The 14,179-nt window shown below is 36.3% G+C and overlaps 1 protein-coding gene across 1 annotated transcript in view; it reads right to left on the bottom strand.

Annotated features, from left to right (window-relative positions):
- Positions 1-14,179, bottom strand: part of RASA2 (RAS p21 protein activator 2) — a 133,057-nt gene that overhangs the window by 82,337 nt on the left and 36,541 nt on the right. The window contains exons 4-5 of the mRNA XM_012002664.1: positions 12,697-12,800; positions 4,833-4,927 (exon numbers count right to left, since the gene is read on the bottom strand). Coding sequence (XP_011858054.1) covers positions 4,833-4,927; positions 12,697-12,800 — 199 coding nt within the window. The remainder of the gene's footprint in view (positions 1-4,832; positions 4,928-12,696; positions 12,801-14,179) is intronic.

The raw sequence follows: 14,179 nt of genomic DNA, 5'->3' as shown, positions 1-14,179 counted from the left end.
ATTAGCTATAATCATTGCATTTCTTTTTAAACGTCTTTTTAAACAGGTAAGGCAGAGGTCTCTTAAAAAAAACCTATAAAACAATCAATAACTTATGGCATGATCCAGAAATTCAAGATATGCTTGTTGGTAAAGACCTATTAACTAAGTAATTGCATCATATAGGACATGGTTGATAGCATATCTGGATTTACTGCTTGGACAAGTTGTATGAGACAAACTCCTTAATTAATGAGAGCAGCAAATTCTCCATATGGGAGATTTGGTTTAATCACTTTTTTTTCCCTATAGAGATGGGGTCTTGCTATGTTGCCGAAGCTGGTCTCAAACTTCTGGGCTCAAGCAATCGGTCTGCCTCAACCTCTCAAAGTGCTGAGACTACAGTGAGCCACCATATCTGGCCTGGTTTAATCAACCATATGTACAGTATGCTTTTTATCACACTGCCTAAGAAATAAAGAAAGGATAAATACTTAATGTCCCTGGTGAGTTACAGGACATAATAACTAATAGTACGGCTGCAGTTCACTGGAGCCAAAAGAGGATTTATAGAAGGCACCAGCACAACCCATATTAACTTCACATATGCGGCAAAGAATATCGAGAAAGAATACCAACTGAAGTAGATGATAACTAGGACCATAAACAGGATCAGAAACTAAGGAAGAGAATGCTTCAAAATGGAGGGAGTGGTCACCAGTATCAAAAGCTGCTCAAAGATCAAGTAAGATGAGGACGGAAAAATGTCCACTAGATTTATTGACACAACGTCACAGGTAAGAAGAACCACTTCTGCTCTCCCTCTGACCCACTGCAGAGTCTGAAAGCAGATTAGAATAGGCTGAGGAAAAAAATGGTTCAGCTCAGAAGGAAAAATTGCAAAAGGTAGAATCAAGCCAAAACCTAAATTAAAAAAAAAGTAGAAAAATACACTAATGAAATGTTACTAACAATATTTTGAACCACTGAAAATGAAACTGAAAAGAACTATTAACATTAATGACAAGTATAACAGTATCAGCAATAATAAAAAATTGTCTCTGGGAGACAATTCAAGGTAAGAGGTTATAGTTTTTAACAATTTTTCAACTGTTTTGGCATAAAGCCCATCTTAATACTATTGGGACCTTTCCACTTGAAAGCTAAATTACATTTCTGCATGTTATGTCCCTAGAACTTCACAACCAAGGGAATCCTTTATGCTGACATTATCATTTCATAGATGAAGATACTCAGGTAACAACAGGCTTGCAATTATTTGGGGCACAAATGCTAATTAGTGGTAGAACTAGGAAACAAGCATCTCTCCCTCTGAGGTAGCAATGCCAACCATTTCCTCTACCCAAACCCCTCCTCAGGGAACATGCCTACTCAAAGCCCTGAAGTGGACTGCCTTACAGTGACTTTTCCTCCAACCATATCAAATTAGATTGAAGTGGACATCTGACCCAAGTTTAGCCAAATTTTCTCTCTAGATTGTGGCAGAAAACTGAGTCAGATGTTGGAGGTGAGGAAGCCGTATGGTCACATAGACTCAAAAATTGGTGTGGCCTCTTTTAGGTCTCAAAAAGAGACTTGGAGCAGATTTACAGAGAGAAGCAGAGGAAGAGACATGTCTCATCAGACATACAAAAATAATACAATGGAATCTCAAAATAAAACGGTTTTTTTCTTTCCTTTATATTTTGCAAAGCGAATAGTTACTAAAATGAGAGGGAAGGACTGAGAGAAAACATTATTCACTTCATGAAAGGGAAAGAAAAAAACTAATTATTTAAACAGTGAGAACTTATACTGAATGAGCACAGTGAACATATGAATAGAAGAAATGATTAGTGGGTCTCAGTTTCCATGTGCCACCTGCAGTATCTATTGCTGTACTGAGTGGGGGAGGAGGGGGTCTACAGTTTAAAGATACAGTATATAGTTTTCATTTACCATGGCCCAGAATGCAAGCCTATTATTTTATGTGGTAGTCAACCAAAAACAAACAAACCACCCAAATACCTTTGGGTATTTTATAAGAAACTAAACTCTTTTCAAAAATAATTGTAACTTATGCAAAAAATTTTAACTTTTTATTTTGTATACTCATTTTACAGATGAACTTAGGCAAATTTTAATGTCTGTTGTTCTCAGAATCTAATCTCCACTTAAGATGCATCTCCTCTGCAAATGCCTGACAACTTTCTAGCTCACACTAGCAATGTAAAGTTCCCATACTGACATTCCAAGAAACTCTAGGAGCTTTCTAATGGCCTCTCCCATTTTCTTTAAGCAAATCTGAGCAGGCTTCTGTTCCTTACACTCAGATGTTGCTTAAGTGATACTCCTAATCTACTATCTTTTTTTATGACTAATAGTACAGAATAGTGAAAGGTAGTAAAGGCACTGTGGTTAGGAGTTTTAGAATCAGCTAGATCTCTTTTGGAATCAAGGCTCCACTACTTAGTAGTTCTGTGACTTTGGAGAAGACATTTAATCTCTGTGAATTTCATTTGCCTTATTTGTAAAATGGAGGTGGTACTATTTACCTCATAATGCTACTCTGAAAGTTAAATGACATTAAGTACTTAGTACTGTGCTTAGGATATACTGGTATAATTACTAATAGTAATTATCAGACTGAGTTCCTGTTGAATGCAATGTTTCACAGCTTTCACCTATTTCCCTATTAATTGCTCTTATGTTTCATGATATTTTTGTAAAATTTTACAGAGTTTATGGAAGTGAACAAATTTATCAACAAAGTAGGATTTGTATGAACCATGGGATGATTTTCTATCTTTTCTAGACTCATAAAGTTAGTTTAGTATTCCCTTATCAGCACTGGGACAACATTTTCAGTGGTACCATATTAACCCGAAAGTGTTATATGTCTCTCCCACCCCATAAAGTACTTTTCCTTCTAAAATCTATTTTAAATAGTGGGTAAATCTTATTAATATCATTTAAGACAAAAAAGTTGTAAAGTTTAATAACTCATGAAAATAACTTGCACAAAATTTTAAAATGACTATATTATATCTAATAGGTAACTGCCGTTTCCACAATTTTCATGTTTCATAGATGAGATATGTATCTCTCAAATGTGTACATATACATGCACATATGCATATATATGTGTATATCTATAAACATGCATACCTATGCTTATGTAATGCGTATATATATACATATATATGCATATATATACGCACGCATATATACACCCACGCACCATCAAATAAAGGCTTGTGTCCCTGTATTAATCTCTAGTACCATCTCCAAGAATTCTATAGAGTATTCTATATAGACTTCTACCTTTTGAGAGCTGGAACTCTTAAACTGTTTAGCAAATTTACATAAAATTCATAAAATTTACGAGTTTTATAAAATTTAATGGTTCATAAAATTTCAGTTTAAATGTTCAAAGCCTTTTCCTAGCACGCCTTTTGTTAAAACTATTAAAAGAAAAACTGGTACTTTAAAACTTACATATCTGCCTTTTGGTAAGGGAATATTAGGGAAATAGCCACCAGATTGACTGGTGGTAAACAGACAATATTTTATATCTGTGTAGCATTAACAGCTTTTAAACTATTCTTACAGATATTTCACTTAATTCTCAAAACCATACAAATCAAATATGGCAACTTCTATTCCCACTTTATAGAAATGAAATTCAATGTCATTTAAGTAACTACATATAAAAACTAGGACCTAAGTTTTCTGCCTTTTAATTTAAACCCTTTCCACTTCTTCACATTGCTTCTCACATGGATCATTTACAATACCGTACAACTGGGATTTGAATAATAGCTACGGACATACGGAAAGACAAGAATATTAAAACATGGCAAAGTAGGTTAAACAGGAAAAGTATGTTATATTTTGCAGTTAAGAAGGGGTTTTAGTGCATAAATACTTAAGTTTTTGAGAATTTAATAATTAATCAGAATGCCTGAGAGATTATGAGGAAATGGAGACACAGGCATTTATTTGCAAATTATCTGTGGTGTGGGTGTAGCACTTTTTTCTTGTCTTAAACTTCTGTTTGAGTCACAGTGGCAAATTGTAACTTCTTTTAGAGAGGAAGAATCCTGCTTGCAATTATGCCCTCGGGAAATGGTTTCACAATCCTTACCATTATTTTATAAATAAATAAGGTTACAACAAAAACCTTTCAGATAGAAATAATAATTTCTAAGACAGAGCAACTCAGATTTTCTAAAAACAAATAGAAACTTCAGCTACATGGCTAAACACTTCTTTACTCACAGAATCTGAAAAAGGTCTCTTATTTTGGCAAAAAGAAAAAAAAGATTAAAGAGTAATGATACCCTTTCAAATAAAAAGCGAGGTGAACAACAGGAAAGGGTGGGTGTGGGAGTGAAGGCTGTGCACAGTGGGCTCAGGCAGGGTTTAAATGAATAACATTTCCCCAAGTCCAGTTTACTAGAGAGTAAACAGAGAATCCTGATCAGTACAGACAAAATCAGACTTCCAGGGATTCTCCCCAAAGTCAGAGTTAATAAAACACATACTTTCCCTTAAAACTTTTCCCCTCAAAGACAAAATAATAATTTGCTATTGTGACTCAAACAGAAGGTAAGAAAGAAATGCGCTAATCTCCCCAATTCTACACATATGCATATACATGAGCATTATTCTTGAAACAATATGACAAAGCCATTACCTTCCTGTTCTATATTACCCAAAAGTCTATAATATTTGATGCCAGAATTTAAATAAAGTATAATATGCTCTATTTACATGAACTAGTTTAATTAGTTCATTTTTTACTCATTTCCTGTGACAATCTCTTGTATTACATTAGGCTTAATATTTACCTGAACCTCTGAATTGGAGTCAACAGGCTGTAATGAAAACCAAGTTTCTTTGCCACTGTGATGACACAAGTCTTCTTTTTTGATGGCTACTTTTCCTACAGAAAATAAGTAAAACAATATAAGAAAACATGCTTTGTATAATACTAAGACTCATTAGCACTGTTTTATATAATACTTTATAGAAAATATTTTAAAATAATTTGTACCTATCGACATAAAAATAATTTTTATAAAGCATTTTTTCTACAATTTAAAGAATGAAAAAGTATCTCATTTCTCCTTGCCCCTTGGCAGACCTTTGTCTGGGTCATTTTGAATCAGGGGATTAGATAAAACCTCAGTTGTATTTACATGCAACTGCATTTTTTTAGTACTTATTCAGATTCATGTTTTTACCCAGAGTACACTCATTATAAAAAGCAAGGTACAATGGTAGTGCAAACTAATCTTCCCAATTTTTTGACCCTATGAACAAATGACATGTTTTAGTAAGTTTTGAGCAGATGTATCTGCATTTAGTAAGAGTTTATAAATTCCAATTAAGAGAAAAGAAAAAACAGTATCATACATCATTAACAACAGTGAAAACTGACTTGAAAATTACGGGAGATTATAACAATTTTATTATTAAGAGTTTACTTTTAACAAAACATTGCAAACACTGATCATGTTGCTACAACACATACAAAAATTAAGCCAGTTCTTTAAAGAGTTTAAACCCTCTCAGAGGAAGATACAGTACAAAGAAGAAAGTAGTATGAGAGGAAGAAACAGAAATGTTCTTATAATAAAGTATTTGCCATCTTGGTACAAAGCATTTCCTTCCTCAATTCAAGTTTTAAGAAGTAGACACAGTTTTGCATAAGACTGACGATTTATTCCAGGATTCTACACAAAAGTTTCAACAAAGGATATATAAAGTTAAAAGTAGCTCACTTTCTTTTGTCAAGTAAGAATTTTCATTTTATATGCCCTAATTCTACTTTATTTCCTTGTACTTATGACATACCTTGGTCTTTTAGTTCAACATTTGAAATCTTTAAGAAAATTGTAAAGAAATTTTTCTATCAAGATATGTCAACTTTTGTATATCAAGTGAAAAGGAAGGAACAGGAAAACAAACAAAAATTATGCTTAAAATTTTATTTTGGAATTAGATAGTAGTGACGGTTACACAACTCTGTGAATATACTAAGGCCCCCACCACATCATACCCTTTTTTTAATTTCAAAAATATTTTAATTCACCCAAGCCATTAGTGCTGGAAAAAATAAAAAAAGATGTATTTTGAAATAATTTCAAACAGAGAAAAGTTGCAAGAAATGTACACCAAAAATTTCCATATTTTCTACTCCTATTCCCCTACTGTTAACTTTTATAATGTTTCTCTCCCTCTAACATATATAATGATTCTTTTTCTGAACCACTGAAAACCAAATATAATGTATACCTCAAAAGGGTTAATTTAATGGTATGTGAATTACATCTCAACAAAACTGTTATTTTTAGACTGTAACCACATTACAGTTTTTGATAAGCTTCTCATTCATGTCTTGGAATTAAAACTATAAGGACAACTGATAGATCTAATTTTAAAGAAAATACTAAAGTACACAGCTATATTTTATTAAAGAGTGGTAACTGTATTAAAAAAATACAATCGAAGGAGGCCTATTGTAAATTCATCTTTATATGTCTATTAATACATGAAGTGAAAACACAAAATTTTAAAATAAATTGGTCCTGATAACAAATACATATCTTCCCAACTTTCTTTTGAATACTTGGGATAAAATGTAATCTGAAGATCAAAATCTTTATGTGAATATATAGCATTTATAGTTCATTCAAATCACATAGAAAATGACACTAGGGAAATAATGTATTTTAGTTCTCTTTTGGCTAAATTTAAGATAAAAATGGTGGGAAAACAGAAATTCTTATAGTATTAAATACACAGATAAAAAGCCAAATATAAAATTCAGGCACTAATTAGAATACTCAAATATTCCTTAAACTGCAGGAAGAATTTAGGTTAAGAGACAAAATCATACAAATCTCTGGATATGTTTTATCTATGAATTGTATCAAATTCCTGGCAAATCCATATACTACCAGGAATGGCTTAGGATATAAAATTATGATAAAGTATTCAATATTGCACATCACAAATGATTACCACAATTTTATCAAGTAGTCCTAATTACCACTGATTCCACACCAGATGTAAATAAAATGTTAAGGCAATGCATAACAGTTTGATACTGAAAAATACATATGTACATACAGAAATACATCTATACATCCTATAGCTGAAGCTCTTACCTTTTGAGAACCATTCCCCTCCCTGTAAGAATTTTTGCAACTATGTATCTTTTATGTCCTCTCCCCAGAAAAAGGCACAGATAATATCTGGCACATAATTCTAAGAGAGTTTACTTACCATCCAGAAACAAATCAGTAGACTTCTGGTGAAATTTCTACTTTACAATTTCCGTAACTTTTAGTTTTGCACACAACTTATGAATATGTATATAGATGTACCTATGTACATACATATAATACATGCAAACATCACTAAAACAAGTCCCAAACTCAAAAAGAGGGTTTTTTACAAAGTTTATTTAGGAGTTTACTGGTTTGACAAATTCATTCCCTCATTCAACAATCACAATGGCACTGTGTTATTTGATTTCCAGGCTTCCCTAACCACACTTTATTTAACTAACAATGCTGCTAAAAACTAGAGTAGAAATTTATCTGTCCTATTTTTGACTCACTACTCTCAGATCACTGTAAATACTTCTCGTCTGTCACAGATGCCTTCCCAAAAGAGAATCCTCTCTTAGTCACACAGGTAATATATTCTAAAGCAAGCTGCCTCCTCCTCCTATTCCGCATCTTGAGTATCACGACATTCACTGTCACTGAAGAGTTGAATGTTTCTTGTCCTACGAGAGGGAAATCCTTCTCTGACTAGCTGCATAAATAAGCCATTTATGAGTTGAGAATACTCTGTAATTTTATTGCCAGCTCTTATTCTTAACCTCCTTTTTAAGATGTCAGTTTCCAATATGTAAAGATCTAGTTGCATGAGGCTAGTTGGCCTGAAGAAGCAGGGAAGAAAGAGTACGTGATCCCGCAAAGTCAGAGAAAATGACATATAAGAATGGCACAGGAAAATAAGAAAAATATTGGAAGTCATTAGGTAGCAGGATACCTACAACATGTCCAGCACTTTATTAGGCAATATAACATATAAAAAGAAATATATATCATCAGCCCAAGGGAATAAAACAGGGAAGGGGGAGAGGGAAAGAGAGACAAAGAATGAAGGAGGAAAAAAGGTGGGAGGATAAATGAGAAGGAAGTACGAGAGAGGGAAAAGAAAGGGATGGGGAAGGAAGGAACAAGTTTCTGAAACACAAATAGAATTTTAAAAAATGCCTAATGATTCTGATTTGTTGTTTTATCATTAAACTGGCAGGCATTAACAGTAAAAGGTAGACAGCCCGATACAAAGGAAAGAGCACTGAACTGAAAGAAAAGCCAGCATTTACTGAATCTCTACCAGGTAGGAGATATTCTTACATATTTTCTTGTTTAATTTTACTAACAATCTTGGAGGTAGAGGGTACAATCACCATCTTACAGATGAGGAAAGCTGAACAATATTTTTAAACTTGCCGTTAACAGGTGCTGAAGTCAGATTTTGAAACCAAAGTATGCCTGTTTGTGTTCCTTCCAACACAAACACTAATTCCATAACCTAGTGTCAATTCTGTTGCTTATCAGCTGTGCAATCTTGGGTGAATTACTCAAACTCTACATCTGATGTGGCTCCTCTGCATTAGAATGACTTTTAACGATCTTTTTTTTTTTTTTTTTTTGAGACGGAGTCTCGCTCTGTCGCCCAGGCTGGAGTGCAGTGGCGCGATCTCGGCTCACTGCAAGCTCCGCCTCCCGGGTTCACGCCATTCTCCTGCCTCAGCCTCCCGAGTAGCTGGGACTACAGGGGCCCACAACCGCGCCCGGCTAATTTTTTGTATTTTTAGTAGAGACGGGGTTTCACCGTGGTCTCGATCTCCTGACCTTGTGATCCGCCCGCCTCGGCCTCCCAAAGTGCTGGGATTACAGGCGTGAGCCACCACGCCCGGCCGACTTTTAACGATCTTAAAAATCTTTTTTGTGCCTCTAATAGTCCCAAAGATGTATGTTTAATGTTTACTATTTTCTTTTATTTATTTTTTTAATTTATTGTTTTTTTTTTGAGACAGGGTCTTGCTTTGCTGCCCAGGATGGAGTGTAGTGGCATAATTACAGCTCACTGCAGCCTCAACCTTCTGGGCTCAGGTGATCCTCCCACTTCAGCCTCCCAAGTAGCTGGAAGTAATTTTTATAGTTGGTCCCAGATGGCTAATATTTATGGTTTTTGTAGAGATAGGTTTTTACCATGTTGCCCAAGCTGGTCTTGAACTTTTGAGCTTAAGCAGTCCAACGGCCTTGGCCTCCCAAAGTGCTGGGATTATAGACATGAGTCACTGTGGCCAGCTGTTGATTACTATTTTAAACAAAGTTAATCCATTATTTCACCAGCTATGAAATTACCAACTTCAAAAAAAAATCAAACACGGCTGGATGCAGTGGTGCATACCTGTAGTTCCAAGTACCTGGGAGGCTGAGACAGGAGGATTGCTTGAGCCCAGGAGTTCAAGTCTAGCCTGGGCAACACAGTGAGACTCCCGTCTCTTAACAAAAAAAAAAAAACAAGAAACAAACATCCCAACAAATCATTTTAAAGTTAGTACTTCATTTCCTCACTGTCCTGACAAACTCATGGACAGAAAGCGCTTAAAACCAAACATATAGTATACACCAGATGCTGTATTAGTTCCTTAAAATCAGACAAAGAAAGGAAACACGAAAGGAAATGAAGGAACTGTGGGCACAGAAACCACCTTTGTTGATCATTAAGTAAAAAAAGCATTTTTAGCTTTCTAATATCATTTTTCAGTAGCATTTTCTTGCTATCAGTAAATACTGTGTTACCCTTGGGACCCATTTTTAGATACAATATATTCTTAGAAATTTCAGCCTGATACAATTCACCAATTGGCAAAATCCTGATAGTCCTGTTCCTACTTGGGCACTAGTGGAAATGGCTAAAAGAGGAGATAAAAACAGTGACAGGCCAGGCACGGTGGCTCACGCCTGTAATCCCAGCACTTTGGGAGGCTGAGGTGGGCTGACTGCCTGAGCTCAGGAGTTCAAGACCAGCCTGGGCAACACAGTGAAACCCCATCTCTACTAAAATACAAAAAATTAGCTGAGTGTGGCGGTGTGCACCTGTAGTCCCAGCTACTAGGGAGGCTGAGGCAAGAGAATTGCTTGAACCCAGAAGGCGGAGGTTACAGTAAGATGAGATCATGCCACGCCACTGCACTCCAGCCTGGGCGACAGAGCAAGACTCCATCTCAAACAAACAAACAAACAAACAAAAACAGTGACAAATGTTACTGCCTATATAAAAATGAAACAGGACCAGAGGACTGAACAAATTCTGGCAGATAGTCAACAGCAGCATTTAGAGACAACGGCAGCACTTCAAAGACTTAGAGTAGGAGGTTTCGATAGATACATTTTGGTCTTTGTGGTAGACTGGTATATTAATGGCCTCCATAACTCCTGGTATCTACACCATTGTGTGGTCCCCTATAGCAATGACCCTAATACAATCACAATGGCACTGTGTTATTTGCTTTCCAGACTTCCCTAACCACACTGTATTTAACCTCAGCTCACTGCAACCTCTGCCTCCCGGGTTCAAGTGATTCTTCTGCCTCAGCCTCCCGAGTAGCTGGGACTACACTGCAACCTCTGCCTCCCGGGTTCAAGTGATTCTTCTGCCTCAGCCTCCCAACTAGCTGGGACTACAGGTGCGTGTCGCCACGCCAGGCTAATTTTTGTATTTTTAGTAGAGATGGGGTTTCACCACATTGGCCAGGCTGGTCTCAAACTCCTGACCTCGTGATCTGCCCACCTCGGCCTCCCAAAGTGTTGCGATTACAGGCATGAGCCACAGCACCTGGCCAAATAATTCTTAATTTTTTAAGCTGTAGGAGACTTTACCATGTTTCAAATAAAAAAGAAAATGGAGATGAAATTTAGGACACTAAAAAGAAAGAGAATAATAAATGTAACTTAGACCTCTGCCTATGATTAAAATACAAAGACAGTGGTGCAAAGATCAGGAATGTGACACATATGTGGCTAGTTAGCTTTGTTCTAGCTCGTGCCCACAGATCACACTCCAGTCTGACAATTATTTAAGAATTGTATTTATTGGCCAGGTGTAGTGGCTCGTGCCTGTAATCCCAGCACTTTGGGAGGCCAAGGCAGGCGGATCACAAGGTCAGGAGATTGAGACCATCCTGGCTAACATGGTGAAACCCGGTCTCTATTAAAAACACAAAAAAACTAGCCAGGCGTGGTGGCGGGTTCCTGTAGTCCCAGCTACTTGGGAGGCTGAGGCAGGAGAATGGCGTGAACTCAGGAGGCGGAGCTTGCAGCGAGCTGAGATCGTGCCACTGCACTCCAGCCTGGGTGACAGAGCGAGACTACGTCTCAAAAAAAAAAAAAAAGAAATATATTTATCGGTCACTGATATGGTTTGACTCTGTGTCCCCACTCAAATGTCATGTCAAACTGTAACTCCACTGTTGGAGGAGGGGCCTGGCGTAAACTGATTGAATCATGGGGTAGACATCCCCTTGCTGTTCTCATGACAGTAAGTTCTCATGAGATCTGGTTATTGTAAAAGTGCGTAGTGCTTCCCAACTCTCCTCTCTCCTGCCAGCCAGGTGAAGATGTGCTTGCTTCCCCTTTGCCTTCCACTCCTGTAAGTTTCCTGAAGCCTTCCAGAAGCAGAAGCCATTACAGCCTGAAAAACTGTGAGCCAATTAAACCTATATTCTTTATAAATTACCCAGTCTCAGGTATGTCTTTATGGCAGTGTGAGAATGGACTAATATAGTCACTAATACAGACAGGAAGAAAATGTATAAATAGATTAAAGTGAATTATTACTTCTATTAGAAAAACCCCAAAAACAGATGTTCTTTGAAGGATCAAAACTGCAATCTTTCTATAAAAACATTATTTGAACTACTAAACAAATACTTATCCAACATTACTAAATGTAAGGTGCTCTGTAAGAAAGAGTCCCTGCCCAGCCGGGCGCGGTGGCTCATGCCTATAATCCTGACACTCTGGGATGCTGAGGCAGGTGGATCACCTGAGGCCAGGAGTTTAAGACCAGCCTGGCCAACATGGTGAAACCCCATTTCTACTAAAAATACAAAAATTAGCTAGGCGTGGTGGCACATGCCTATAATCCCAGCTACTCAGGAGGCTGAGACAGGAGAATCACATGAACCCGGGAAGTAGAGGTTGCAGTGAGCCGAGATCGCACCACTGCAGTCCAGCCTGGGAGAGAGAGCAAGATTCTGTCTCAAAAAAAAAAAGAATCCCTGCCCTTTTAAATATCACATTTAACTAGAGAACCTAGATATGAAACAGCCAACTAATGAATAAGCATAATGAGTACCATGGAAACGGAACAATCAGGTATTATAAAAACATATGATATAGTGACTAGGGGAGCTGCAAAGGCCTCCCTGAGAAAGTGTCATATAAGCTGAACATACAAATTAAAAATGAAATTTCACAAATGAACATGTAGTCTAGAGAAAAAGATTACAGATGTTCAGCATATATTATTCTGCAGTTTTCAACACTATACTAAGAGAACAAATGAATATAAACATTAACATTGTGATTAAAGACAATTATGAGTAGTACATACCTATACGAAGATCTCTTTGTAAAACATTCTTATCATAAACATAGAAAGACAAATACTGGAAAGTTCTTGGAATCTCAAAGTAAAATTCTTCACTGAAAAATGGGCTAGAAAGAAAAGGAAAGCTCATTACTTCAAATAATATAAAACAATTAAATAATAATTAATATCACCTTCAATAATAATAGTATAAATACTCAAATAATATCACTTTTTTTTTTTTTTTTTGAGACAGAGTCTTGCTCTGTCACCTGGCTGGAGTCCAGTGGTGTGATTTCAGCTCACTGCAACCTCCAGCCCCAAGGTTCAAGTGATTCTCCTGCCTCAGCCTCCTGAGTAACTGGGCGCACGCCACCACGCCCAGCTAATTTTTGTATTTTTAGTAGAGACGGAGTTTCACCATGTTGGCCAGGATGATCTCGAGCTCTTGACCTCATGATGCCAAAGTACTCAGCCTCCAAAAGTACTGGGATTACAGGCACGGGCCACTGCTCCTAGCCAAATAATACCACTTTCAATAAGTTAATGAAATGATAAGACTAAAATGCCATTGAAAAGAACTTGAAAAGCCCCAAAATAATTATCAATGCTAAATTTCAACTAAGTTCTATATAAACCAAGCTGAACACTGAGGGGATCTAAATTGCCAGTATGAGTTCTGAACAAATAGCTTTTCAGCAGTCCTGTGGATAGACGATACAGTAACTGCCTAGAGTCATGCTCACCTAAGGTGGACCATTTGAGAGCTGAGGATAGTGTCATTCATACCATCCTTGTCTTAGAAATGTGTAAAGCTGTATTATTTACAATACATAAAACCTTAAACAGCTAATGTTACATGAAAGGTTACTTCAAAATATTTTTTTAAATTAAAATAAGCTATTTTAAAATCAACTTTAAAAATATTTTTAAAAAATTAAAACAAGCTATTTTTAAATCAATTTTATTGAGGTATAAGTTACACACAATAAAAATCCAATTTAAAGTATAGAGGTTGATGACTTCTGATAAATTTATACAACTGTGTAGCTTCCACCCCAATCAAAATACAGGACACTGCTATCTCCCCAGAGAGTTCTCTTATGCCCCTCCTTCAGTTACCCCACCATACCTGCCCCAACCTGTGATGTGTTTTCTATCACTATAGATCTATCCTAAAATCTCACATAAATAGAATCATATAGTATGTATTCATGTTGAGCTTTGTTCATTCAGCTTAACGTCTGTGAGAATTTTTCAATGTTGTTGTGTATATAGTAGTTCAACTGTTTTAACTGCTGCATAGTATTCCATTGCATTCCAAATCCATTCTCCTAGTGATGTTATTTGAATTGTTTCCAGTTTGACCTATCAAAAGTAGAGCTGCTATGAACATTCTTATAGAAAGCTTTTTCTAGACACATGCTTTTGATTACTGAGAGTGCAACTGCTGAGTTAAAAAGTAGGTGAATGTGTAATTTACAAGAAACCGTCAAACTGCTTTCAA

The sequence above is a fragment of the Mandrillus leucophaeus genome, unplaced genomic scaffold, assembly GCF_000951045.1.
Source record: "Mandrillus leucophaeus isolate KB7577 unplaced genomic scaffold, Mleu.le_1.0 Scaffold693, whole genome shotgun sequence".
Taxonomy (NCBI): domain Eukaryota; kingdom Metazoa; phylum Chordata; class Mammalia; order Primates; family Cercopithecidae; genus Mandrillus; species Mandrillus leucophaeus.
This window is presented reverse-complemented; position numbering and strand designations above follow the sequence as displayed.